Source organism: Cervus canadensis, chromosome 12 (genome assembly GCF_019320065.1).
Source record: "Cervus canadensis isolate Bull #8, Minnesota chromosome 12, ASM1932006v1, whole genome shotgun sequence".
Classification (NCBI taxonomy): Eukaryota; Metazoa; Chordata; class Mammalia; order Artiodactyla; family Cervidae; genus Cervus; species Cervus canadensis.
This window is the reverse complement of record NC_057397.1, coordinates 23381927-23408700: the sequence shown is the minus strand read 5'-3', so window position 1 is coordinate 23408700 and position 26774 is coordinate 23381927. Positions and strand designations below refer to the sequence as shown.

Below are 26774 nucleotides of genomic sequence, written 5' to 3'. Positions count from 1 at the left end.
AAAAACTGAAAGTTGTGATCTAAGCAGCAGCAGCAGCAGATTTTAGGAACCTCGATGAAACTATTTTAGCAAAAAAGCACACTGATCTAACTACAATGAAGAATACAGCTGTTCAGAATGATTGGGATATGGTGAAAATAATTTAATGAAATGCTGCTTCTTCAAGACCCTCAAAAGTCTCCTTCTGGCTCACAGTCCAAAGTGAAACTTCTGTGGAGGGAGTGAAGGAAAAGACAAAGAGAAACCACCACCATGAAAGCCTGCACCAGAGCTATTTATTAGAGTAACGTTTCTTTTTTTTTTTCTTCTTAAAGATTTCATAAACAACTGAAGTATGTACAAAGTCTTACAACATTTACAGCATAAAAAGTGTCCTATGAGCTGATGAAGGCTAAGGCAGTGCTGCTAGGAGCTCCAGGGCGTGTCTACAAGAGCGAGGAAGCTGAGCATCCCAGGTGGACCCCTTGGCTACTGCCGGATGACTGTCAGCTGACCGACAGCCAACTAGACCACCTGTAGGACAGCTTATGGGGCAACAAGCTGAAATGCAGCCCTAGGGATCTTCGGGTTGAAAAGCTACACAGCGTCATGTTTCAAGTCCCTTACAGCCTCACAGGTTAACATATGCATGAGGACATAGCCATGCTGCCCAGATCTGGTTCAGCTCCCAAAGGTACTGACTTCTGAAGAGAAGGCTCTAAACTGGTATGGCTGGCATTTCCATTTGTGTTCAGTGGTCTTCAGGTAGTTCCCACCACCCAAGCCCCACTCCCCTCTCCCAGATAAAACAGTTACAACAAAGGGAGGGAGGAGAATCCACTTGGAATTCTCAACCAAAAAACCAACTTAAAAAAAAAAACAAAAAACATTCAGTATCAGCTCTAGGGTGGCCAGTTCTGTCAAATGATTGATAGTCGAAATTTCTAAATCAACCCAATCAGATTAATAGTAACAAACCCCTCTAACACCCAACCTCCTGATTTAATTCCCTTCATTGTATCTGATTGTCTTTCCTTGGGGTCAGTATTACACAGAACCACCAACGTTTATACACCAAATCAGACACAGAACGATGTGTCCCCAACCATTACTTGTGTAAATGGCAAGAGGACTGTCAACAGTAAATGACTGACATCGGATTCCCCACTTTCTTTCTCAGAAAGCCCAGCCCAGTCCTCTGGGATCCCTCACTATCTGTTTGATAGCAGAGCCCATTTATTTTCCCGTTTGGGTCTCACATGTAGGCAAATTGGGTTTTTTTAAATTCAAAAAGATGCTACTCCCAACTTAAAAGCCAGTTGATAAAACTTTTAATTAAGACACCATAGCGCGGGATATAAAAACACTAGAACCACATAAATATTGAAGAAGTTGTATACCGTTTTCCGTGTAAACAGTTTTGCCAAAGATTGAAGCCCTAAATTAGGATGTGGCCTGACACTTCGGGGCGGGTGACGCGCGACCGGCCAGGCTCTGCAGCGATGGTAGCCGAGGACGCCAGGTCAGTCCCCGTGTTGGCGGGCATGCAACTGGAAAGACATTGCACAACAAGCAACACAAAGAGAGTGGAGAAGCTCACAACACTTCAAGGAGACCTCACAATCTTCACAAGTGCCGAGGCGCGGACAGAGAACCCCCCCTGCCTCCCTCCGGGCGCGCTGCTGCCTCTTACACGTGGGACACCTTCTGCGACTCCCTGGCCTGCTTGATGCTGTACAGCCACTTGATGATGCGCGCGTTCCTCTCGATGGCGGAGATGCCGTAGGGCACCCGGTCATTGGCACTGTCATCGTTCCTAAGGTCACTGTTACTGTCCTGAGACTGTTCGCAGTCCGAGCTGATCATGCTGGCGCTGCGGAAGTTGAGCGAGATGATGTCCGAGTTGGCCCGCGCGAAGTTCTCCATGCCCAGGTTCTCCAGCTCCTCTGGATCCAGTCCGCAGTAGTTGAAGAAGCGCTCCACGTCGGCGTCCACGCGGAAATACCTGTCGCTCAGGTCCGACTTGGAGCGCTGCAGCGAGGGTCTCCGGCCCACCCCGCCGGCTGGCTCGGCCGCCTCGGCCTCGGGGGACTTCACTGCGGCCGGAGCGGCCACCTTGGGCTTGGGGGGCAGCGGCGGGGCGGAACTGCTGCAGGGGAGGATGGCCTTCAAGGGCCTGGCGCCGGGCCCCTGGCGGATGTCCGAGGAGCTGTGGGACACGTGCAGAAAGGCGTCGGCGGCGGCGGAAGAGGCGGGCTCGGGCGGCCGGCGGCCCACGTGCGAGCCGCCCTCCTGGGGGCTGCCCCGGCCCGGCGCGGGGCGCGCGCGCAGCGACTCGGCGAACGAGTGCCGGTGCAGCTCGGCCGCGTCGGCCCGGGGCGCCGGCCAGTTCCGCGCGCTGTGCTTGTGGCCCGAGCCCGCGCTCGAGCCTTCGGAGCTGTTGAGGATGTTCTTGAGGATCTCCAGCTTCAGGGTCTCGCGAGGCGCGCCCCCCTCGCTCTTGGCGCCGCCGCCGCCGCCGCCGCCGAAGCCTTTGAGCGTGGGGCTGCCGAGCGCGCGCTTGGCGGCCGGGCACACAGGGGGCTTGGCCAGCACCGCCGGCTTCACGGGCTCCTGCTTGGCGTTGATGACCTCCTGGCTCTTGACGTACTTGGCCTTGTCTGCCTCCAGCCGCTCCACGGCGCTGAGTCTCTTGGGGTTGGGCTCCGCCTGGCGGCGAAAGTAGTCGGGCCCCTTGTTGAGGATGCGCAGGGGCACGGCCGACGTGAAGGTGCCGGCGGGGCTGACCGGCTTCACCATGCTACCTGTCTGTAGGCTCTCCGTGGGCATGGCGGGCACTCTCTCCCCGGCGGCCGTGGTGGATGCTCGTGTGCGCGCCTCCGGATGCGCCGGGCAGACACATGTGCAGGCAGCACAAAGCGCAGCGGCTGCTCCAGAACCGAGGGTCAGCGGCGGCGGCAGCGCCTCATCTCCCGCTCGGTCACCGCCCCGGGACTCTAATCCCCTCGGCCCCTCGCCGGCCGGCCGGTGCGCAGAGGCCACCAGCCCCCAAGTTCCTGCAATCGGGCCTCGCCGCCTCCTTTCTCCTCCCCGAAGGATGTGGGAGTCTCCTCCAGGTCTTTGTGTTCAACTGCAGGCAGAGCTGAAACACACAACAACCAACCGCGGGTTAGGATGGGCGAGTGACATCACGGCTGTAGCAACAGCGAAGCCTCGCGCCCCCGCCCCGCCGCCCCCGCCCCGGGGCGCCCCCGCCAGCCCGGGAGGGAGCTGATCCCGGCTGCCGCACGGGGCCCCGCCGCCCGCGCCCGGCGCACGGAGGCCGGCGCGGCTCCGGAAAAAGAGCGGCGGAGGCTTCCCACGCGCCAACTCCTCCCGGCGCCTCCCCATCAGAGAGACCCGCCTCCCGATCACGCCCGGCCCGGCATCACTTAAATCCAAACCTAGGAAACACCAGATGAGAGTAGAAATGCGGGTCCCCAAAGCCCAGTTCCCACTTCATGACATGCCACTGGATTCCTGCGGCTCTCTTATCTGCTTAGGGTACAGTCTCCTTGACTTCTAAGATGCCTGTTTTGCAATGAAGCAAAACTTCTGACTTCTGTCACTCTAACACTTTAACAAGCACCTAACGCTTCAAAAACTTAAAAGATGGCAAGAAACGACAGTAATCACTCACGGTTTTTTAAAAGTCAGCATGTTTATCTTATTTTTGCTAACCAGTGTATTTGAAAACACCATCTCCTGTAAACGGAATGTGTACTAAGTTCATCTCATTAAATAACAAAGCTTATTTTTAACTAAACTAGCACCAAACTGACACGAAACCCACTAGAAATACTTCTAGATCAACCATATAAATAGACAGTCTGATTATAAATGCTCCATAATTTTTCACACAATGGGCAGAAATCAAGTTTTTTGTATGTATTTTACCAAGTCCCCCAGAGAACTAAGAAGACAAGCTGTAGGTGTAAATCATACCTAAATATGTTACTTTATAGAAAATTTGTATAATAGTTAAGCATTCATGGGTCTTATTTATGGCCTTCTGAACAACTTGACTCCCCCACCCCCCACCAAGACCACTACAGTGAAACACTTATTAATACTCCCAAGATAAATCTTTCTACTTAAAGAGATGGGAGTAACAGACCACTTACCTGTCTCCTGAGAAACCTGTACATGAGTCAGGAAGCAACAGTTAGAACCAGACATGGAACAACTGACTGGTTCAAAATTGGGAAAGAAGTATGACAAGCCTATGTATTGTCACCCTGCTTATTTAACTTACACGCAGAGTGCATCAAGTGAAATGTCCAGCTGGATGAATCACAAGCTGGAATCAAGCTTGCCAGGAGAAACATCAACAACCTCAGATGTGCAAATGATACCACTCTAGTGGCAGAAAGTGAAGAAGAGCTAAAGAGCCTCTTAATGAGGGACTGAGAAAGCTAGCTTGAAACTCAATATTAGAAAAAACTAAGATCATGGCATCTGATTCCATCACTTCACGGCAAACAGAAAGGGAAAGAGTGGAAGCAGTGGCAGATTTTATTTTCTTGGACTTCACAATCACTGCAGATGGTGCCTGCAGCCATGAACTTAAAAGACACTTGTCCCTTGGAAGGAAAGCTATGACAAACCTGGACAGCATATTAAAAAGCAGAGACATCATTTTGCTGTCAAAGGTCCGTCTAGTCAAACCTATGGTTTTTCCAGGAGTCATGTATGGACATGAGACTTGGACCATAAAGAAGGCTGAGCACAGAAGAATCGATGCTTTCAAAGTGTTGTGCTGGAGAAGACTCTTGAAAGTCACCTGGATTGCAAGGAGATCAAACCAGTCCATCCTAAAGGAAATCAATCCTGATTATTCATTGGAAGGAGTGATGATGAAGTGGAAGCTCTAGTACTTTGGGCACCTGAAGCAAAGAGCTGACTTATTGGAAAAGACCCTGATGCTGGGAAAGACTGAGGGCAGAAGAACGAGGTGACAGAGGGCCAGATGGTTGGATGGCATCACCGAGTCAATGGACTGAATTTGAGCAAACTCTGGGAGACAGTGGAAGACAGGGAAGCCTGGCATGCTGCAGTTCATGGGGCCGCAGAGTCAGACATGACTTAGCGTGCTAACTACTAGTTAGCACATGATACCGTGTCACATTTGTCTCTGCAGCCCTCTGAGCACCAACTAACTCTCTGTCACTGTTGGCAGAGAACACTGATGGAGCGCATCAGCATTCCAAAAACTGGTTCAGACCCACTCAGCATCGTTGGTTATAATTAGGAGTATTAAGAGAGTAAGTATTCAACTAACATCCTGAAGCTGAAACTCCAACACTTTGGCCACCTGATGCGAAGAACTGACTCATTTGAAAAGACCCTGATGCTGGGGAAGATTGAAGGCAGGAGGAGAAGGGGATGACAGAGGATGAGATGGTTGGATGGCATCACCGACTCTATAGGCATGTGTTTGAGTAAACTCTGGGAGTTGGTCATGAACAGGGAGGCCTGGCATGCAGCAGTCCATGGGGTTGCAAAGAGTCGGACACGACTGAGCGACTGAACTGAACTGATTCAACTAACATATCCAGTAACTAATTTACAAAATAAATAAAGTGGTATTAGTATAAAATCATCTGCTCTCATGGTAAGAAAAGGAAGTGTCTATTAAAATAAGCTTGGGCGGGGGCTGATAGTTTTCCTTAACATCTTTGAAAACTCAGTCTCTAAGAACACTCATCGTCATGTTTTGTTAGAGACCATTTCAGTAATCTGCAAATGGATTCATTCTAATAAAAATATTTTCCTATGCAAGATTTAAGAAGCCTCAAGGCAATTCCTCCTAATGATTTCCTTTAATTGTGTGGTGCTATTATGATACTTCAATTTAGTTTTTAAAAAACCATCTCCTCTTATGAAGATGAAGTAGGATTGTTTCTTTGAACATATTTTGAATGAAATGCCAGAGGAGTGAGGATTCCTCCTCAGAGCCTGGGGGTCCACTCATTCACTGCCTGGGTGCGCCTCCCCCATGGAGCCAGTCCTCCACAGACAGGGTGGGGAGCCAGAGCAGGAGAAGAGTCTGGGCTCAGAGGTAACCCCACTGGACCGCCCCCAGGGAACCTGAGGGCCCCCATGAGAGGACTTGTTTTTCCTAGGCGCATGTAACATTTTCACTGCTTATCACTGCAGCTTCCAAAATGTGTCTGCGGGAGGGACAGTGCTGGAAGATTCAGGAGCAGAGTGAAGGAGGTAACGGACATCTATGCCCATCAGCTTTGTGACTAAGAACCACTGCAAACCTCCAGCAAGTGGGAAGATCACCCATCGGGTGATGGTGGGCAGAGCCTGGGCCCCTTTCCCTGGGGCTTCGTCTCCTCATTTGTGACATGAGTGCTTGGATGAGATCCCCATTAGTCCTTCTCCCTCTAAAAGCACGAGGTTCTGAGCAGCCAAGAATGAGTGTGTGAGTAGTCACTTCAGACATGTCCAACTCTGTGTGACCCCATGGACTGAAGCCCACCAGGCTCCTCTGTCCATGGACTCTCCAGTCAAGAATACTGGAGTGGGCTGCCATTTCCTCCTTCAGGGATCTTTCCCACCCAGCTTTCAAACCCGTGTCTCTTAAGTCTCCTGCATTGGCAGGTGGGTTCTTTACCACTAGTGTCAACTGGGAAACCCAAGAATGAGTGAGTTATTTCCAATTTCAAAAAGGGCCCATAGGAATACTGGCCTGTGACCAGACTGTTCTATGATTCCAGCACTTACTGTTCTTATGGGAAGGTTTTTCAGATGATGAGCTGTAGTTATCACATAGCATCCACTGGCACTAGAGCTCACTCTGGCCTACACAATAGTGTTCTTTCTAAGTCCACCATATTTGGACTGGAACCCCCAAAATATCCACCCCAACTGACTTTCCAGCATGCCCACCTGTTCGTCCAGGGGGCTTTGGTACCATTCAAACTAAATGAGATTCATCCCTCTGCATTCTCAGGACCGAGGGCCCAGGACTCCCAGGCTCTGTTCTAGGAAGCATTCCCCAGAAAGCTTGTCTTCCTTCCACCCTACCTTCCATCTTCATGTAACAGAAACCCTGAGAATGGGTGGACACAGGCAGACAGCCTGAGGATGGTTCCTCCAGGCATGCACGGGGGTGGGGTGGGCTGTGTGAGGGTGTGTTACCAGACATAAAACCCACCTGAGAGGTTTGCGTTAGATAAAGTTATTATTTGTAACCACTTTACACTCCATTTCCTTTCTGTTTCTACCCCCTCTCCTGTCTTTCCTGTCATTCCCAATTTCCCTTATAATAGTCAACACACTGATGATGTCTAGACATGACTGTGGTCACAGTTGAAAAGTTTTAATTTAAACTCTTTGGGGATGGGGGAAAGCATCTTATAAGCAGCATCAAAAGCCACAGAAAAAGCTGTAGGAACTGGTTGGGTATAGGATAATGTGCTCAGTTGTGTCTGACTCTTTGTGACCCCAAGGACTGTAGCTTGCCAGGCTCCTCTGTCCGTGGGGTTCTTCCGGCAAGAATACTGGAATAGGTTGCCATTTCCTCCTCCTGGGGATCTTCCCAACCTAGGGATCAAACCCGAGTCTCTTGTATTGTCTGGAGCTGGCGAGAGAAACCCCGCCCATGACAAGGTCTGGGTTCAAGGAGCTGGCACGCAAAGGCGTCCGGACCTCCGGGGGTTTCTCGAGACCGCCCCACCATCCACCCCCAGGCCTTCGTCCTTTCATCTTTTGATGCTTGGCGTTCTTCTATGTTCCCTAAAAACTAGTCTGACTCTTACCTAAAATCCCTCCTTGAAACCTTTGCATGGCAGCAACACAGTCCCTGGGGGCACATGGGTCCCAATAAACAGGCCTATCTATCCCATAAGCAAAAGTAGATAGAGTCCATTACAGATTGAGAAGATTCCTTAGGGTGTGATCACGAGGGAATTCATGAGACCTCTGACCCTTAGGATTACATACCAGAGCTAAGTTGCCCAGGGCTGAGCTTCCCAAGATAAGGTTTGTAGATGGCTTTTCACAGTTGACTAGCTGCTGCCATTGAATTGTTTAAAAGTTATGTGTAGGTATTGGCTGTTCTGGAAAGTTATTTATGATGTAACCCATGATTATGCACCTGGTACAATCTTATCATTCCCCCCTCCTTAAACCTCTTTAAAGGATTATTGGTTTTAGGATATATAAGCACTGATGTAAAAGAATAAAGTAGTCTTGATCCTACACTCAACCAAGACTGGCTTTCTTTTCTTTGCCGACGCCACTCATCCGAAGGGAACCCCTGGACTCCGCCGGGGCTGGACCCCGGCATTATATTTCCTGCATTGGCAGGTGGATTTTTATGACTAGCGCCACCTGGGAAGCCCCATATGGCACAACTGATGTTTCCTACCTATTTGAGTCGACGCACTGAACCTACTTAAAAAATAATGATGGTGGCAAAGAGTGTGCCTTCTCTTAATCGTGTCATAATCCTTAATTCTGCTCTTTCACTTCTTGGTGCTTCAACAGTGCTGGCTGGCACACAGCAGTATAGACCACCTGGTGTTTTGGAGTGTAGACTCACATTGAAGACACCCGGAAACCTGGAGTTACACTGTGATGTCACAGATGTGATAACCGTGACCTGTGTTCATGAGCTGTGACCAGGCACAAGACCCTCTCCTGACGGCCGGCTCATTGGAACTCTGATGTCAAAGCAGGCCTGCAGGAGTGCCTGGGCACTGGTGGGAGCAGGCCCGGAGGGGGCTCTTTGCCTCTTCATCTTGTTTCAGGGGAGGAAAATTTGATCTCAGCCAAGTAGGGTTTCATCGACTAAAGTATTAGTAATTATCCAATCCTGCTTGATCCCTGGTGGAGGGCTAAGGAGGCAGAATAGAAGCCTGAGGAAAACTCCCATTCACAGACCATTTTGCCTACATTCTACTCCACTGAATATTCATTGAGAATGTCATGAAAGCATAAAAAGAACTGGAGGAGAAAATGTTGCAGAACCAGAGCATAGGGCAGTTCTCTGAGTCAGGGCAACGTGAACTCAACAGCAGCCCGGCCCGGGGGGCATCGTGGGCACAGCCCTCCCTGCCTGCTTCTTCCTGATGGAGAGGACTGGGGCTGGAGGGGCCACATTATCTGTGTGGGGAGGGCTGAAGGGGTGCAGAGCCAGCTGGGGACAGAGGACCCAGGGGTGAAGACAAAGTGGCTCCCTGCCGGCTCTGGCGATGCCTCTCAGACTTAGATGTGCCTGTGCTTCTGGGGATCTGCCCGACACCCTGAGTCTGACTCAGCAGGTTGGGGTGAACCTCAGATTCTGCCTTTCTCATCAGACCCCAGGTGGTGCCTGGGAAATGGGTCCAGCCTTTGGGTGGAAGAGGAATGGGAAAGACTCTGAGTCCTGTAGGGGTGAGCATCAGAGTAGGTCCTAGACACTGGCACAGAGGATGTGAGCCCGGCTTTCTGGTCTCTTACAGAGTAAAAGTCTGGCATTGGAGGCGTGGAAACAGCCATCCCAGCACACTGAAACTTCTAAAACCAGAGTGGCCTGGATCCTTCTAACTTCACATCTGCCAGCTCCTCACTGGGTGGTTAGGTAGAGACCAGGATCTGAGCTGATGTATGGGACACTGGGGAGACCCAGTACACTGGTCTCAGAGTAATTACAACCTGGGGAGCAGTGAGGGATAGAAAATGAGCTGATGTCCACACAGTTTATGTGAAAAATGCATAAAGCCAATTCCTGTAACCCAGGCAACGTGCATCCCGTGATTCTGAGGTCAGGCAGTCCACGGTGACTGTGGCCTCTGTGGAAGGGTCTCCAGCTACAGGACTGCCACGGGGAATGGCCTTCATTGTTGATGCAGCAAACCCAGATCTCTGAGTGATGGCTCTTTATTTTAAAATTCAATCATGGGCCACGCGCTCCTGGTAAGTAAAGAGAACCAAACAGTTAACACCTAACTGATCTTTAAACTTTAGGTGAGAACAAAGTCCTGGAGATGCAGCAAGGATCCTGGGATGGAACACAATCCCTGATTTATGAGTAGAAGCTCCTTCAGTACATGAACACTGATCATTTCTCATGTGTGTTATGGCAGAAGAAAAGGTGGAAATGGCTTTAAAGAGGGAGTCTGACTAATTCCATTCTGAGTCACCTCACATCTCGGTGTCTGGATCTCATCTATGAAAACGAAAATGTGTTGAATTTGGCGAGCTTGAAAATGCCTTCCATTCAAACATTCAGACAGCATATTAAAAAGGAGAGACATCACTTTACCAACAAAGGTCGGTATAGTCAAAGCTGTGGTTTTCCCAGTAGTCATGTATGGATGTGAGAGCTGGACCTAGACAAGTCTGAGCGCTGAAGAATTGATAATTTTGAATTGTGGTGCTAGAGAAGACTCTCAAGAGTCCCTTGGATTCTTTTGCAAAACTCTTTTGCAGAACTCTTGGACTAGCTTGCAAAAGCAAACAGTCAATGTTAAAGAAAATCAGTCCTGAATATTCATTGGAAGGACTGATGCTGAAGCTGAAGTTCCAGTTTTTTGGGCACCTGAAGTGAAGAGCCAACTCACTGAAAAAGAGCCTAATGTTGGGAAAGATTGAAGGCAGGAGAAGAGAATGACAGGATGAGATGGTTGGATGGCACCGCTGACTTCATGGACATGAGCTTGAGCAAGCTCGGGGAGATGGTGAAGGACTGGGAAGCCGGTGTGCTGCAGTCCGTGAGGTTGCAAAGAGTTGGACACGACTTAGCGACTGAACAACAACAAACGGTCTTGGAGGCAAAGAGCAAAGAAGCCGTTTACCTTTGAGGTTAAAAAGAGTTCTGGAAGAGTAACTTTCTTAGCTTCCTAAAGGTCAGATCACAAAATGTTTACAATCCAAGTAAACGTGTCCCGTGTTGCTTCCTGGTTTTCTGGAAACAGCATCTGAGCCTACTGACGTCGGCCGTTAAGATTCCAACTTGACTGGGGCCACCTTCATAACTGTAATCTTGGTTTTTTTCCATTTAAAAGCAGAGAAGCCTCATTGAAATAAGAATATAGTCTCCCACAACAGCATTAACTTTTGAATTCTTTATAAATGCAAGATAAAGGCACTCAAAATCTAATGGTGCTTACGGAACCGTGGGCTGGGTTGACTCAATCCATTAGTACCTAGTGACTGCGCAATTATGTGTAAGATGTAAAGAAACAGGAAAGTCTTGACAATTTAGAAAAAAGATTCAACAGACACACTATGACTATTAATTGAATAATGTTGATCAGCGTGGCAGAACTGTCAGAGCACTGCCCCGCCCGCCGCTTCTCGGGAATCAGAAGACAGAGGAGGAGAGGGGAACTGGACGGGGCGTCTGTCCTCAGGGCAGCTAGCTCTCCACTGAGTTCATGGTTCATCCGAGAAACTTGAAACATACCCAGTGGTCAGTGCGGAGTGCTGAGCTGGGGGGAGAGGGGTGCATGGGGACTGACCTACGGAAGTGAGAACGGGGTGGACAGACTCTGCATTTCAGGCAGCATGACGGGGGAGCCTTAGAGGGTGATGATGCATTAGCGACAGGGTCAGGTGTGTTGTTGGGAGGGAGGGGCTGCGGGGAGGGGCCAGGATGAGAGGGGAGCAGAGCAGCTGCAGGGAGGCTGGGCAGAGCTGGCCCGGGGAGGGAGAGGCAGCGGGCTCTAAGGGGTGACCCCCTAAAGGGCACGACCTTTAGGTCTGGATGCTGTCTCTGCCCTGGAAGGGCTGAGCAGCCATGGACAGGTCACTTCTCCATCCAGGGTCTCAGGTTTCCCATCTCCAAAATGGGCACAGTGATACTACCTACTTACTCAGGGAATTGAGAATGTTAAATAAGGGCATAGAGGCTCTTCTTATCCGTGTCACCCTCACAAGGCGGGTGTCTCTGGGGTTGGAGGGAAGACTGGACGATTTCAAGAGATGTTTTAAGACCTGCACTGGTCTGAACATGGTATTGGGTCTACAGCCAAACCACCCTGAATGCGTCTGAACGTGGCATCCGTCTGGTTGTGGGGGGTAAGGGGCTGTGGAGGACGATTCTGGGCTTCCTGCTCCACTGCTGACAAGCATCTGTGGGAAGCAGACACTAGTCTAATCTTTTCTCCTTCTCTTCTCTGCACCCCAGGCCTGAGCCCACGAGAATGGAACCAGCTGTGCATATCCACACACCTGCCCTCCCTCTGCTGAGATGACCCTAACCAGCGGGATTTCAGGAAACGCGTCCTCTCCCTCATTCACGTCGCAGACAGCCAACGATACTGTGGTCATCACAAAACCTACTTAGAAGCAAAATGCATTCCTAAATTCAATGCTTAGTTCCATGGGTTAAAGGAAGCAATGACATTGCATTTAGAGGACATTAACCTACCCATTTTAATATGAATATGCCATGTTTGTCACCCCCTTTTCCTTCCCCTCCCAATGCCATTCCCTTTAGTGACTCCTTCTATGCTGTGAAAATAACTTGTAAAGAGTGCAACAGGAGAATTATAAAACTGAAAAGGTAAACGGCGGAGTAACAAAAGCACGTATCCGAAAAAGACTGAATTTGCACAAGATAAATCAAATGGAAACTAAGAAATGAGAGGCCCAGACATCTGGAAGCATTAAGCCCAAACCACCACTCTTTCGGTGGGACCTGTACTTTTTCAATTACTGAGTGACGTGCCTCCTTGCTTATCGCCTGCTGCAATTCCTCAGCTCCTGATGGCTGGATCTTCTCTCTTCTGACCTCAGCCTTGCCATCAGCAATCAGCTCCAAGCTGTAAATGAAATCGTCTTCTGCCAAAAACACTCTCACTCTGAATATTCTCAGAAACCATGGACTTGTCCTAATAACATTTAAGCTTTTGATTCCAGTATCCCAGTTTTCAGCTTACTCTTTCAGTTAGCTGGAGAGGGTCTTCATGTGCTACATAATAAAAGAATCCTTGCCCCTGCATTTTCATTACTTTGTTTTCATTTTTCACCTGTTGGGTAAACTATTTCTCCACCTTTCAGCAGGTCCTTTAAGCCTTGTTTCTTCTGACATCCATTCTGTGCAGCTGGAGGATAGAAACGTAGGTTGGAATAGTGAAGAGATGCCAAGAGGCCAACTCTGCCTTCTCAGACCTTCATGGGTGTGTACCAAGGAGTAGAGCCCACCCTTCGGCTCTCCTAGGGCGTGCTGGACACACGGTTGGGCAGCACACACTTGCACTGGTATTTGGATCAATGTGTGAAAATTAGACAGTCATGTACTGCGTTACGGAAACAGCCTCCAGGTGGCGCTGTGACCTGAGAGAGTCTGCATGGAGGAGGGGAGCGGGTACAACTTGTTACCAGGAGCTTTGGTGTGACGTCGGGGCTGGTAGCTCAGATGGTAAAAAGAATCTGCCTGCAATGCAGGAGACCCCGGTTTGATTCCTGGGTTGGGGAGACCCCCTGGAGAAGGGATAGGCTACCCACTCCAGTATTCTTGGGCTTTCCTGATGGCTCAGCTTGTAAATAATCTACCCACAATGGAATTTGGGAGACCTGGGTTTGATCCCTGGATTGGGAGGCTACCCATTGCAGTATTTTGGCCTAGAGAATTCCATGGACTGTATAGCCCATGGGGTCGCAAAGAGTCAGACATGACTGGAGTGACTTTCACTTTCACTTTGGTGTGATGTCAGGGGCAAAGAAGGAGTGGAAGACAACATCACTTAAGGAACCGGTATCAGGCCACCTTGGTTCTCTGCTCAGAGCAGTGGTTTGGACCATGGCCTGTGCCCACCCCCATCTCAAATAGGCTGAGGCTGGACTCAGGACCCCTCACTCTTCCAGAAAGCCTGACACAGAGCTGATAGAATCTGAAAGGGTTAGACACAGGGTCTGTGCTGGACCCTCTACCCCAGGACATCGGCCAGAGGAAGCTCCATTTCCACCAGTACAAAGTGCTGGTTTTCTGGGCCACACGAGCCCTTGGGGAAAGGTGTTCTAGGGTTATCTTTAAAAAAAAAAATTTTTTTTTTTTAAACGTGGACCATTCTTAAAGTCTTTATTAATTTGTTACAATATGGCTTCTGTTTTATATTTCGGTTTGTTAGCTGCAAGGCATGTGGGGTCTTAGCTCCCCAACTAGGGATCGAGCCCACACCCCTTGCATTGGAAGGCGAAGTCTTAACCACTGGAGCCCCAGGGAAGTCCCAGTCTAGGGTTATCTTAGAAGGAACTGAGAGCCCTGCACTGAGGGGAGGCTGTGAGCACCCCCAGAGGTGGGAGACTGGTGGCTGCGCCCAGGGAACCCAAAAGCTCCCAAAGAGACCCAGCTCCGGGCTCCCCCATGCGCGGGGACACCAGGTACAGAGCCAAGGAGAGGACCCTGCCATCTTCACAGACCCTCATGGGGCTGCCCCCAGGTCAGAAAAGTGAAAGTGAAAGTTGCTCAGTTGTGTCCGACTCTTTGCGGCCCCATGGACTGTAGCCTGCCGAGCTTCTCTGTCCATAGAATTCTCTAGGCAAGAATACTGAGGTGGGTAGCTGTTTCTTTCTCCAGGGGATATTTCCCACCCAGGGTTGGAACCTGGGTCTCGCACAGTGCAGGCGAATTCTTTACCGTCTGAGCCACCAGGGAAGCGCAGGTTAGAAGTGACACCTAATAATGAGCTGGAAAGGGGGAAGAGGGAAAACCCACAGGTTTGTGAAGCCCCTGCCTCCACTGAGATTTCCAAGCCAACAGAAGGCCTGAGCTGGGAAACGGAGAGGCGGCCCAAACAGGATGAGAGAGGCTGGAGGTTTTCAGTCTTTCACTCCTGAAACTGATCTAAGGACTCTGAATTATTGAAGATGAACTGAAGAGGCTACTGGTGGTGTCTGAGACTTCATCCCAAAGGTGGAGAGGAGAATTCAGGGTGCATTCTTGGGGCCTGAGAAAAGAGGACATTCACTGCCCATTCATTCCTCATGAATCTAGGCCAGACAGTAGAAAGGGTCCAGGTGGCATCTGTAGGCCTGTTGATGCTGAGCCCCTCAGTTCAGAGCCAGAGCCGGGTCTAAGGTCAACCTCATTTACTCTGGAGTCTGGCACGTAACAGCTCTGTGACCCTGGGCACATTTACCAAGTATGCCTCAGTTTCCTCCTGACGACATGCTGACCGTAATAATGCCTACACGTCCCGGGGCTGTGGTGAGAATTCCGCGAGGGAGTGCGCTGAAAGGGTCAGGCGGGGCAGCCCGTCTGTTCAGGCAATACGAGCTGTTATTAAATTTCGCCCCCATATCCACAACTTGGCACCGTCACCCCCCATCATTACATTTCAAGCTTTACGGTAACTGAATGATCTTTTGTCTTAAAACGATTCCATTGCTCTCAGGAGATAGCGTGGGTGCTATTTCTGTCAAAGTGGGTTGACTAGGCAGTTTCTGTCTACAAGGTCACTGTTGTGACCCCATTTTTATTTGAGTTTCAATGAAAATATGTGGTTTTAGATTTCAAAACAAACAGTTGTGCAAGTGAAACAGCCTAGAGTAAATAATAAAACCATTATTAAAAATGAAATCAAATCTAAAATTGATAGGAGAAAAGCAGCTGGTTAAATCTCAGTCCAGAATGGAGCCTTGACTTTAATGTCATTCTCCAAGGTTACTTAGAAAACTTGTTCACAGGCTTCATTTGTTAGTAAGTCCACTCTAAAAAAGAAAATGTTATGAGTTTGTTTTAAAATGCCCTTCTCTTTATTTAAGACAATTAAAATGAAATCAACAATCAGAAGAAAAATTGTATTTCTGGTTCAACAGTCTTAACCAAAGGCAAAGAAAGTTTTGCTCTAACAGGGCCACCAACTTGTGTGGATGTGGGGGGCAGGGGTTCCTGCCCAGCACTGAGATGTCAGAAGTCGGGGCTGCATGGAACCAGCACCAAAAATTGCTTGGAAATACAATGGCTTCCTCAATAGAAAAAAAAGACAAGTAATTTAAAAGCAGGGTAACTGAATTCCTAATGACAGCCCAATAGGACTGCTGGCCTTATCCACAGAAACATAGAATGATCCTATTTTCAGCCTCTTTAGTCCTTTCCCATAAGTGCTTCAGGCAGTCTCTGTCCGGCTACAAGTACATGCGAGGCACACCAAACTTTTTATGAACCCAGAGTCCAGTGGAGGCCTGGCCCGTCCCACACACCAGCACCCTCAGGTCTCAGGTCAGGAGACCAGCTAGTTAACGTGAGGCTAGGCATTAGCTGAGGGACTTCTCAGGTGGCTCGTGGTATAGAATCCACCTGCCAATGCAGGAGACTTGGGTTTGATCCCTGAGTGGGGAAGATCTCCTGGAAAAGGAAATGGCAACCCACTCCAGTATTCCTGCCTGGAGAATCTCATGGTCAGAGGAGCCTGGAAGGCAGTGGACCATGGAGTCAAAAAGAGCTGGACATGACTGAGTGACTGAGCATGCACGCAAGAGTTAACTGGCTCCCCAGTTAGGCAGATCAGGAGCACCGTCTAGCAGCAGCAATGACGTCTCAACACACTCAAGTATTGTGAACGTTAGTAGCAGCTTACGGAAACCCCGGGCTTCCCAGGAGGCACGGGGATAAAGAATCTGCCTGTAGTGCAAGAGATGCAGAGACACAGGTTCAATCCCTGGGTCAGGAAGTTCCCCCGGAATAGGGAATGGCAACCCACTCCAGTATCCTTGCCTGGAGAATTTCATGGACAGAGGAGCCAGGTGGGCTACAGTCCATGGGGTCACAGAGTTGGACACAGCAGAGTGACTGAGCACACCCACACAAAGACTCCATTTCTGGGCTCACATTCACCATCTCATCCATCGTCACCATCACCCCCTTATGAAAGGTCTGATCCCCCTATACCAGCAAATGTAAATGGTACCCAGACCAGAATCCAGCACTGTGTGGCTCTGGGGACACTGTGTCCCCTTCTCCCACTGACATGGACTGTAGGCATGTACACTCTGCATGTTGCATTTTTCTTTGGCTGTAAATTTATACATACTCTATGACAATTGTAGCAGAGTGGCAATTCAGGCAGAAACTTTCTTTGTGAAAATATTTTCAATTTCTAATGAACAGCCTTGGGGTAAAGGAAATAAATATGTTTTAAATATGTGTGTAAGTACTGTGAAATAAATGAGTTAAAACAGTGACACATATCAACTTGAAAGAAGAAAAAGTAAATCAGTGATTTGGGGGGAGTGGACCAAATCCACCAGGAATGTATTAGAAAAATCACTATCTAAGTTATGCTTAAAAATTAACCTGTTCATAATGATCATTTCTTATTAAGCATGTACCATATATTTAATGTAGGGACTTTCCTGGTGGCTCAGATGGTAAAGAATCTGCCTGCAATGGAGGAGACTTGGGTTCGATCCCTGGGTTGGGAAGACCCCCTAGAGGAGGGAATGGCTACCCACTCCAGTAATCTTGCTTGCAAAATTCCATGGACAGAGGAGCCTGGTGGGCTACAGTCCATGGGGTCGCAAAGAGTCAGACATGACTGAGTGACTAATACAGACACGTGTATTAATGTACAGAGAACTGTACTAATGTGTTTTCTAGGTTTCAAAATTCAATCCCACCAAGATCTCTAAAGCAAGTGTTATTATCCCCAGTTTACAGATGAAGAATAGGCTTCCCAGGTGGCTTCGCAGTAAAGAAGAGACGCAGGAGATGCAGGTTCCATCCTTGGGTCATGAAGATCCCCCGGAAGAGAGCATGGCAACCCTCTCCAGTAGTCTTGCCTAGAGAATCCCATGGACAGAGGAGCCTGGTGGGCTACAGTCCATGGGGTTGCAAAGAGTTGGACGTGACTTAGCAGCTGAGCACATGCATAGATGAGGAAACTGATGTCCAAAGATAGCAACAACGTTGTCTGAGAGACTACCGGGCGGCTGTGGGTTCCACACCTGATCTCTATGCCTATACCCTGGTCCATCTTCCCAGGTCACAGCATCACTCCTGCTCTCAAAATAATACATGGGATGTAATTCTAAATGGTTTACATTTAAATACTGTGAGTATATTTACATTAGGAAACCACACTGATGAAATTGTACTTCCTAAGATCTAAGACCTACTCTCTTGGCCACTCACTGCTAAGAACCAGCTTCTTTCCCCAGCAGGAAGAAGATAAGAAATCGTTTAAACTTGTTAAATCAAATAATCCTGTTACTCGCTCACGGTGTAAATGTGCATGCAGAGAAGGTGAAATGTTTAATAACTGAGTTCCACGCATTTCTTTCTTGACACCAGTGACTGCAGATCCACCAAAGTTAGCCAAACTCTGATGAAAATAATGAGACTGAAAAGAACAATGGGAACATAGACCATGTTTCATTCTGTGCGTGACACAGAGCATTTGGAGAGCAAGGGGAACTTGCTTTTCATGGCCAGTTCTACCAAAGCCCCCAGCGGTGCACACAGTAGGCGCTCACTAAAACAGGTACCAGGTGAACTAAAATCTAAAATGCAAAGCTTCCCTGGTGGCTCAGATGGCAAAGAATCTGTCCCCAGTGTGGGAGACCTGGGTTCAGTCCCTGGGTTGGGAAGATCCTCTGGAGAAAGAACTGCTACCCAGTCCACTATTCTTGCCTGGGAAACCCCATGGACAGAGGAGCCTGGTGGGCTATAGTCCATGGAGCTGTAAAGAATCAGAGATGACTGAGCAACTAACTCTTTCACTTCAGTAGACTAGCGAGCTCATCGTTTTGTATAGTAAAGGCTCAAAATTTCATAGACAGAGGAACCTAGCAGGCTATAGTCCAAGGGGTCGCAAAGAGTGGGACACGACTGAGCATGAGTGTGCACACACACACACACACACACACACACACACACACACACACAGAGGATAGTCTCAGATAAAAAAACCTAGGAAGTGAACCTCAGGATGCACTGTTTACAAATTTGAAACAATATTACAAGTGCCTTCTTCCGACTGGAGAGCTAGAGGCACCAGCCCAGAAATGCACCCGAACTGTTTTTTCACAACTTAGTGGGCACATTAGCCCTGAACTGTGCTTAGAACACAAATATGGTCCAAAGGGAAGTCAACACAAGGTTGAGTTTTACAGTGGAACCAACTCTTAAAAACAAGAGCGAGTATGGCTGATCTCGTTTGCCAAACAACACTTAGAATTATTTTCCATCTCTGGAATCGTTTTTGGTTCTGGAAAAGTTCAGCAGTTGTTAGAATAACTAGTTCCTTGTCTCAAGTGTACTCAGAAAAGAGAAGCAGTATTTTTTCATTAAGGATTCAGACGGAATGGTGAGACAAATACTTTTCAAAGTAAGACACGCAAGTCTAGCACCTATTTCTGCAGCATGTATTTTAATCTTTAGCACTTAACGTGTCTCACATAAACCATTTTCAAGCCTAGAACGGCACCGGGTAAGGCTTCACCACAGTCTGCACCTGAAATGTTACTCTGGGTCCAGTGACAAGGTGCTTGGGAACGGTTGATGCCGTCATTCCACCATGCCCAGGCCTGCTCCGGCTCTGCTCTGAGCCGACTGGAAGGACAGCAGCAGGCAGATGGCCAGACTGCTACATGCTCTGCCTGTCCATCCTCACCTGCCCCAGGATCCCCTCCTCCTGGGCTTGCTCTCTGATGCCCGCCTGCCCTTTCTGCTCCCTGCCCTGGCTTCCCCCAGTCCTCCTCTACCAGGGCGCTACCAGAGCCTTGCCAGTGTCCCCAGGCCCACTGTGAAGCCTTTTCTGACCTTTCATTCTGGGTCCCCTCCCACCTCCCTGGGGCTCCCCTTGCAGTCCTGATTGTGGAGTGGGGTAGTGCCCCTTCCCCCACCTGGGGGCAGGGTGCCCGCTCTGGTCTGCCCAGCGCAGCTCTGGACCATGCAGGACAGTGGAGATCAGAGTCTCCTTGTTTGACTCATGTCCAGCACAGGATGTGATAAAGCTAAGGGACTTCTCTGGCCGTCCAGTGGTTAAGCTGCTTTGCAATGCAGCGCCATGGGCCTGATCCCTGGTGGGGGAACTAAGATCCCCTGTGCTGTGCGGTGCAGCTGAAAAAAAAAAAAGAATAAAAAGCTAAAACTATCAAAAAGGCTTTGCTTGTACCTCCCCACCTCCCTATGCCTGCTGCCAAAACAAACAAAGCCAGCTCACTGAAGAGGCTTTCTAAGGATGATGATAATTTTTAAAAAATCTATATGAAAAGTAATCTGATAAATACCTTGAAAACTATACACATTGCTGGACAAAAACCTTTCATGAGATCTGAAAACTCTACCTTCAATATTCATTCAAATGGAATATGCTTTTCTAACACTATTCCTTCATGCTTTTCTTTTCAAATGAAACTATCTGCCTCTATCTTGATTAACTGTAAGTTTCTCATTCCTGTTTACTAAAGAAAAATGACTCATTCAAAGTGAAAAAATGGGATTTGGCTTTTAAGCTTCAGTCTCTGGCATTGTTTAAATATGCTTAGAGAGACATGCAGTTTTCTTTTTTTAACAAGAAAGAGAATTACTTTGCTTTGGGGCCAAAGGTGGTTGTTGATGTTCAGAGCTTCCAGGTGTCTGAACGGGCATCACCACTAAACTTGAAGGGGGAAAAAGCAGTGAAAATCTTTCATGGGGAACCATCCTTCTGTGACACTTCATGCCAGATAGATGGACACCTTAGAATCAACAGGGTATCACCTGTCCCACTTAGCAGGTGGGGACACTGAGTCTCAGAAGGTCTAAGTGGCTTGCCTAAAGCTGATCAGTTGAAGGAGCAACCCCAGGTCCATCTGTTTTCTAAAAGCATGTGCCCTCATACAGCCCTCAACAGTTATGGAGACGTCCCAGGCTGCCAGGAGTGAAGAGCGGCCAGGTTTGGATGCGAGCCCAGAAGGAAGGAAGGGAGGAAACAGCGTTAGCAGGCTCCCTCCCCACCCCCAGCCTGGAGGATGCCAGACCTCAGGCTGCTTCCAGAACAAAGTGTCTGTCCTGCTTGTGGCAGATCTGTGTGCCCACTGCCGGGAGAAGCTGCAGTCCACAGGACTAGCTGTGCCCGAGGTTAAAGTCGTGGGGAGGGTGGGTAAGAGGCCGGAGGATGTTCTTCAAACTCCACGAGGAGAAGCATTCTTATAGCCCCCTAGACCTGATTAGACTGGCTTCCCTGGTGGCTTAGTCGGTAAAGAATCCACCTGCAATGCAGGAGACACGGGTTCAATCCTGGGTCAGGAAGATCCCCTGGAGAGGGAATGGCTACCAACTTCAATATTCTTGCCTGGGAAATTCTGTGGACAGAGGAGCCTGGCGGGCTACAGTCCATAGGGCCACAAAGAGTTGGACATGACTTAGCAACTAAACCACCACTACCACAAACCCAGTTAGTGGCAGTGACAACCGAAGCTCTTTGATAAGATTCTCTATGGGGCTCTCAAAGTCTCACTGCACCCTTGATGGGAGAAAATAGTTATCCTAACAGCTTGCTCAGGAAATGAGAATATCTTCTGAACAACAGAAACATCACAATCTAGTCCTCACTTGATAAGATAAAAATCAGACTTCCCTGTGCTTGCCTGGTGGCCCCAGTGGTACAGAATTTGCCTGCCAGTGCAGGAGATATAAAAGATGTGGGTTTGATCCTCAAATCGGGAAGATCCCCTGGAGAAGGAAATGGCAACCTACTCTAGTATTCTTCCCTGGAGACTCCCATGGACAGAGGAGCTTGGTGGGCTACAGTCTATGGGGTCATGAAGTCGGACACAACTATTCATGCATGCACAGTTGCACTGTGCTTGTCTGGAGGATTGGGCCTGAATCCTCCAGGGCACAGTGGTGGTGGTTTAGTTGCTAGGTCTTGTCTGACTCTTTTCGACTCCATGGACTGCAGCACACCAGGCCTCCCTTGTCCATCATCAACTCCCGGAATTTGCTCAAACTCACATCCATCGAGTCAGTGATGTCATCCAACCATCTCACCTTCTGTCACTTCCTTTTCTTCCTGCCTTCTGTCTTCTCCAGCATCAGGGTCTTTTCCAATGAGTCAGCTCTTCGCATCAGGTGGCCGAAGTATTGGAGCTACAGCTTCAGCATCAGTCCTTCCAATAAATTCAGGACTGATTTCCTTTAAGATTGACTGGTTTGATCTCCTTACTGTCTAAGGGACTCTCAAGAGTCTTCTCCAACAGCATAGTTCAAAAGCATCAATTCTTCAGTGCTCATTTTTCTTTATGGTCCAAATCTCACATCCATACATGACTATTGGAAAACCAAAGCTTTGACTAGAAGGACCTTTACTGGCAAAGTGATGTCTCTGCTTTTTAATATACTGTCTAGGTTTGTCATAGCTTTTCTTCCAAGGAGCAAGCATCTTTTAATTCTTACACAGCATGTTTCTATACACAGAACATGCAGAGTGCTTTAAGCAGGGCACAGGCTCTGAAACTGCCCACTAGTCTACAGGCTGATGGAGGAAATCCACATTAGGAGCTGTTTACTAGGCAGTGGGGTGATGACCAAGAGCCAGGAAGGCAGGCTGGTGCCTGGAGGTCAGAGGCAGCCTTTATGGTTACCAGGAGTGGGATGCTCACTGGAGGAAATGTGCCAACAGCAGCTACACTGGCGTGTAACATGTCAACCTGGGTTTGCCATCACGTCACCCCAAGTTCTTCAGAAAACATTCAGCCAGCAACTGGAATTTAGTAACCAAGTTAGGAAATTCTGTAGTCAGGACCCCATATGTCTGCAAAATGAAGCCACAGGCTTTGAACTGAGAGATGCTGCCAGAAACTACTTCAGATGCGATGCCAATGTCTCCAATTGAACATTTGGATTCATGTAATTTCCTCTTCCATTAGCTTAGAGGGGTTCCGACTCTTCTGGGACATTCTTTATTGATTTCTACAGGGAGGGAATGGGATTCTTCTCTTTTGTTTAATAGCCTTAAAGGTAGGTGGAGGCTTTTAAATGTTCATGTTCATCTATTTTACTCACTGTGCATGAGTGCTAAGTTGTGTCAGTCCTGTTTGACTCTTTATGACTCCATGGACAATAGCCTTCCAGTCTCCTCTGTCCATGGGATTCTCCAGGCATCAATACTGGAGTGGGTTGCCATTTCCTTCTCCAGGGGATCTTCCTGACCCCGGGACTGAACCAGCATCTCTTACATCTCCTGAATTAGCAGGTGGGTTCTTTACCACTAGCACCACCTGGGAAGCCCTAAGGACCTTTATTCACTAAGGTCCTCCAGATCACTCCAACCGCTGCTTCTAGAACTTAAGGAGTTAGAGCTTTCTTGTGTTTACAAGTGTATCTAGAAAGACATTTTAATAAATGAAGCCAATATGTACAATATAAAGACTGAATTGCTCCTTTTATCAACTTAAAATTGACCATTAAAATGAAATTTATCTCAGGGAGACACTGGAAAAAAGAAACCACATGAGAAACCTATTGTCTATCTCAAAGAATATCTCAGCAGCCCATTTCCAGTCATCGCAGGAAGAACCACTCAATATTCAACTTCTCATTTCTCAATGCCAGCTTTTTTCAAATACTATGATAAACACTCTAAAGTGACCTATTTCCCCTGACACCTGAGAAACTTGACGTGTCATTCCAAAATCCATTTCTCCCACTTGCACGGGAAGCGATGATACTTCTACAGTTGCCCTGCTCTGACAGGTGGGAACGTCTCTTCTAAGTAAAAATCTCAAGAAAAAAGTTATTCTGAAAAGGATCACATCTTCTCTTCAAGTTGGGCAATTTGGAACAGTGTTCGTGTTCACGTCTTCAGCTGGAACCAGAGTGTTAGACTGGGAGCACCCAGGATGGACCCTGGAGGGGAGTTAGGCAGTGAAGTGATGGAAGAATTACAGGGATTGTCAAAGAGCAGGATTATCTCAGAGGCCGGTGGCCTGAGACCCCCAGAGGGGCAGGAACACAGGGTGCAGATCAGGTTTTGGACTCTAGGGGGTCTACCTTGGAATCCTGCTTCTGTGTTCTCTAGCTCTGTGGCCCTGGGGCAAGTCAGTTCCCACTTGGTGCTTCCATTTTCCCATCTGTTATGTGTGGATCACAACAGCACCTTCCTTACAGGGGGACTGTGAAGATGATGGGGCACAGAACGGAAGGCACTCAGCCTGCGACCCAGCCCACAGAAGGCAGACAATGAATTTTCACAGTAACATGACTGAAAGCATTGAAAGTGCCTGGTGTTACTTGGAAAATCATTTCCCTGGTTAATTCATCGTTTTCAAGTCACACAGAAATTCCAGATGTTCTTGTAAAAAAAAGAAATGCATCAAAACAGAACCTATATCTACAAAAACTCTTTCTGGGATTTTGCCAGGCGTTTCAAATGGGGGAGGAACTGACATCTTTACTAGACTGAGTCTCCAGTTCATCAACACAGGATGTCTCTCCAGGGATGTGGATCTTCTCTGATTGCTTTCATCTGAGTTCTAGTGTTCAGCGTAAGACTCCTAAATGGGTTTTGTTAGGTATGCATGTGTGTGTGCTCAGTCATGTCTGGTTCTTTGCGACCCCATGGACTGTAGCCCACCAGGCTCCTCTGTCCATGGGATTCTCCAGGAAGGAATACTGGAGTGTGTTGCCATTTCCTTCTCTAGGGGACCTTCCCAACCCAAGGATTGAACCCGTCTCTTGCATTGGCAAGTGGATTAAGACGGAGCCACCTGGGAAGCCCAACTTTGTTGGGTGTACACTTAAGTATTTCATTTTTTTGAGCCATTGTGAAGAGTTTTGTATTTTAAATTTTGGCCAGTTCAGGACGCATCCTTATCATTTTCCACCTCTCTGGACACAAGTTACTAAGGTATAGGCTCTAATGGCTTTTCTGAGATGTGTCAGCAAGGTTAATCAAAAGGTCTAATCAGAAAAATAACTTGTGCAGTGTCATATGGAATTCCAGTCTCTATTTAAGGTAGCCGGTTAGATCTGTTTGGCTTGGAGGGTGAAATTTTTCTGGTAGACAAAGCAATCCAAGAACGGATCCATTACAAGTCCACTATGCTGTGATTTCTGGAGAAGGAAATGGCAACCTATTCCAGTATTCTTGCCTGGGAAATCCCATAGATCAAAGAGCCTGGTGGTCTACAATCCATGGTGTCGCAGAGTCAGATGCAACTTAGTGACTAAGCAACAACAATTATTAGACCTGTGGCCAAGAAGACGTTACTGGGGAACCCAGTTGTTTTCTTTTTTTTTTTAAAGGGCTGAATGTTTCCATTACCAATTTCTTCAGGTTGACACTTTTATTAATTAATCAGGGACCACTCCACTGCCCCTCCCTAAAATAAAAAAAAAAAAAAAGAAACTGAAATAGATAAAAGAGAGCTAAGGTAAAGTAGATTAACAGAGATGTAAAAGAGGATATGGAATTGAAGATCATTTTCCTATATGGATACCAAATCCTCCTCATTTGTAAGGAATCAGAATAACACATTTCCCATGGAAACAGAACAAAACTGAATCCCTGTCACAAACACTATTAATTAACTTAGAAATCTGCTTTTATTCTGTCTTCCAAAGGACATCTGTATAGGAGGAAACTGTTTCTCAGAATCTATAATCAAGACAGAAACAAAACCAAGTCTGGCACAACTGACAAATTCTTTCTCAATTAATCTTGATAAAGCAGGAGTTATGTTAATAATCCAATAATTTATAATTGCTAACTGTATAAAATCTTTACTGTGTCATGTGGATGTGTTACAGAATCTAGCTTTTTTTGCAAAGTGGTTTCTAAACATGGAAGCATCTTATGGGGACTATTATTAGCTTAGAAACGGACTGGCTGTAATTTGAATAATGTGAAATATACATAAGGTAAGTGAACAAAATCCCAAAGGTTACTTTTACTTCAAAACAGTACTGTGACTTCTTTTGTTTATCTACTTTCGTTCCCCAGACCTTATTAAAGGAGAAGATGAGAGTAAAAAGCTAGAAAGAGCAAGAGAGACACAAAGCAGATAGATGAGTAACTAACCTAATGGGTCTGGGAAGTTATATGCCAAGTGTCTGGTGGGAAATCCCAGGGAAAAGTGACTGTATTTTCCTGGAATCACCCCCCCAAAGTGACAGGACCCCCGGAGCAGGATAGGCCCAGAGCTGGGGGTTAGAAACCAAGCTGAGAACATGGAGCTTATGAAGCTCCAAGCTCAGTACTGGCTGGCCTGAGACCCCACTGTGACACGGCCCCGAAGCTAGCCCCCCATGCATGTCTGCTGGGGTGACAGGACTCTCAGGCGGGCAGAAACCAGGTGAAAGCAGGACTGAGTTATCCTGAAGCTCACCTCCTCCCCTGAGCCCTCCCAGTGCCAGCAGCGGGTCAGAGGGTGCTTTTCAGGAGGCAGCTTATCTCCCTCTGAGAAACATGATCAGCCTTGCCTAGGGGAGTGTGTGTGTGTGTGTGTGTGTGTGTGTGTGTGTATTGGGACAGGGCCCCTACTGATTAGCCTTGGATATGGGAGTGTGTGTGTGTGTATGTTGGGACGGGGGACAGGGCACCTACTGATTAGCCTTGGATATGGGAGAGAGAGAGAGAGAGTGTGTGTGTGTGTGTGTTGGGACAGGGGACAGTGCACCTACTGATTAGCCCTGGATATGGGAGAGTGTGCGTGTGTGTGTGTGTGTGTTGGGACGGGGGACAGGGCACCTACTGATTAGCCCTGGATGTGGGAAAGTGTGCGTGTGCGTGTGTGTGTGTGTGTGTTGGGATGGGGGTTGGGGCACCTGGAGAAAACCAGCTCAGCCTGTGATCCCAGCCAGTGCTTCCCACCATCAACAACCCTCA

The 26774-nt window shown here is 48.1% G+C and overlaps 1 protein-coding gene across 4 annotated transcripts in view; it reads right to left on the bottom strand.

Moving 5' to 3' along the window:
* Positions 1-258: 258 nt before the first annotated feature.
* FAM110B (family with sequence similarity 110 member B) overlaps positions 259-26774 on the bottom strand; it is a 139007-nt gene continuing 112491 nt past the window's right edge. For all 4 annotated transcript variants that reach the window (XM_043483192.1, XM_043483191.1, XM_043483193.1 and 1 more), the window contains one exon: positions 259-3121. In XM_043483192.1, coding sequence (XP_043339127.1) covers positions 1669-2808 — 1140 coding nt within the window. In that variant the 5' untranslated portion in view covers positions 2809-3121 and the 3' untranslated portion in view covers positions 259-1668. The remainder of the gene's footprint in view (positions 3122-26774) is intronic.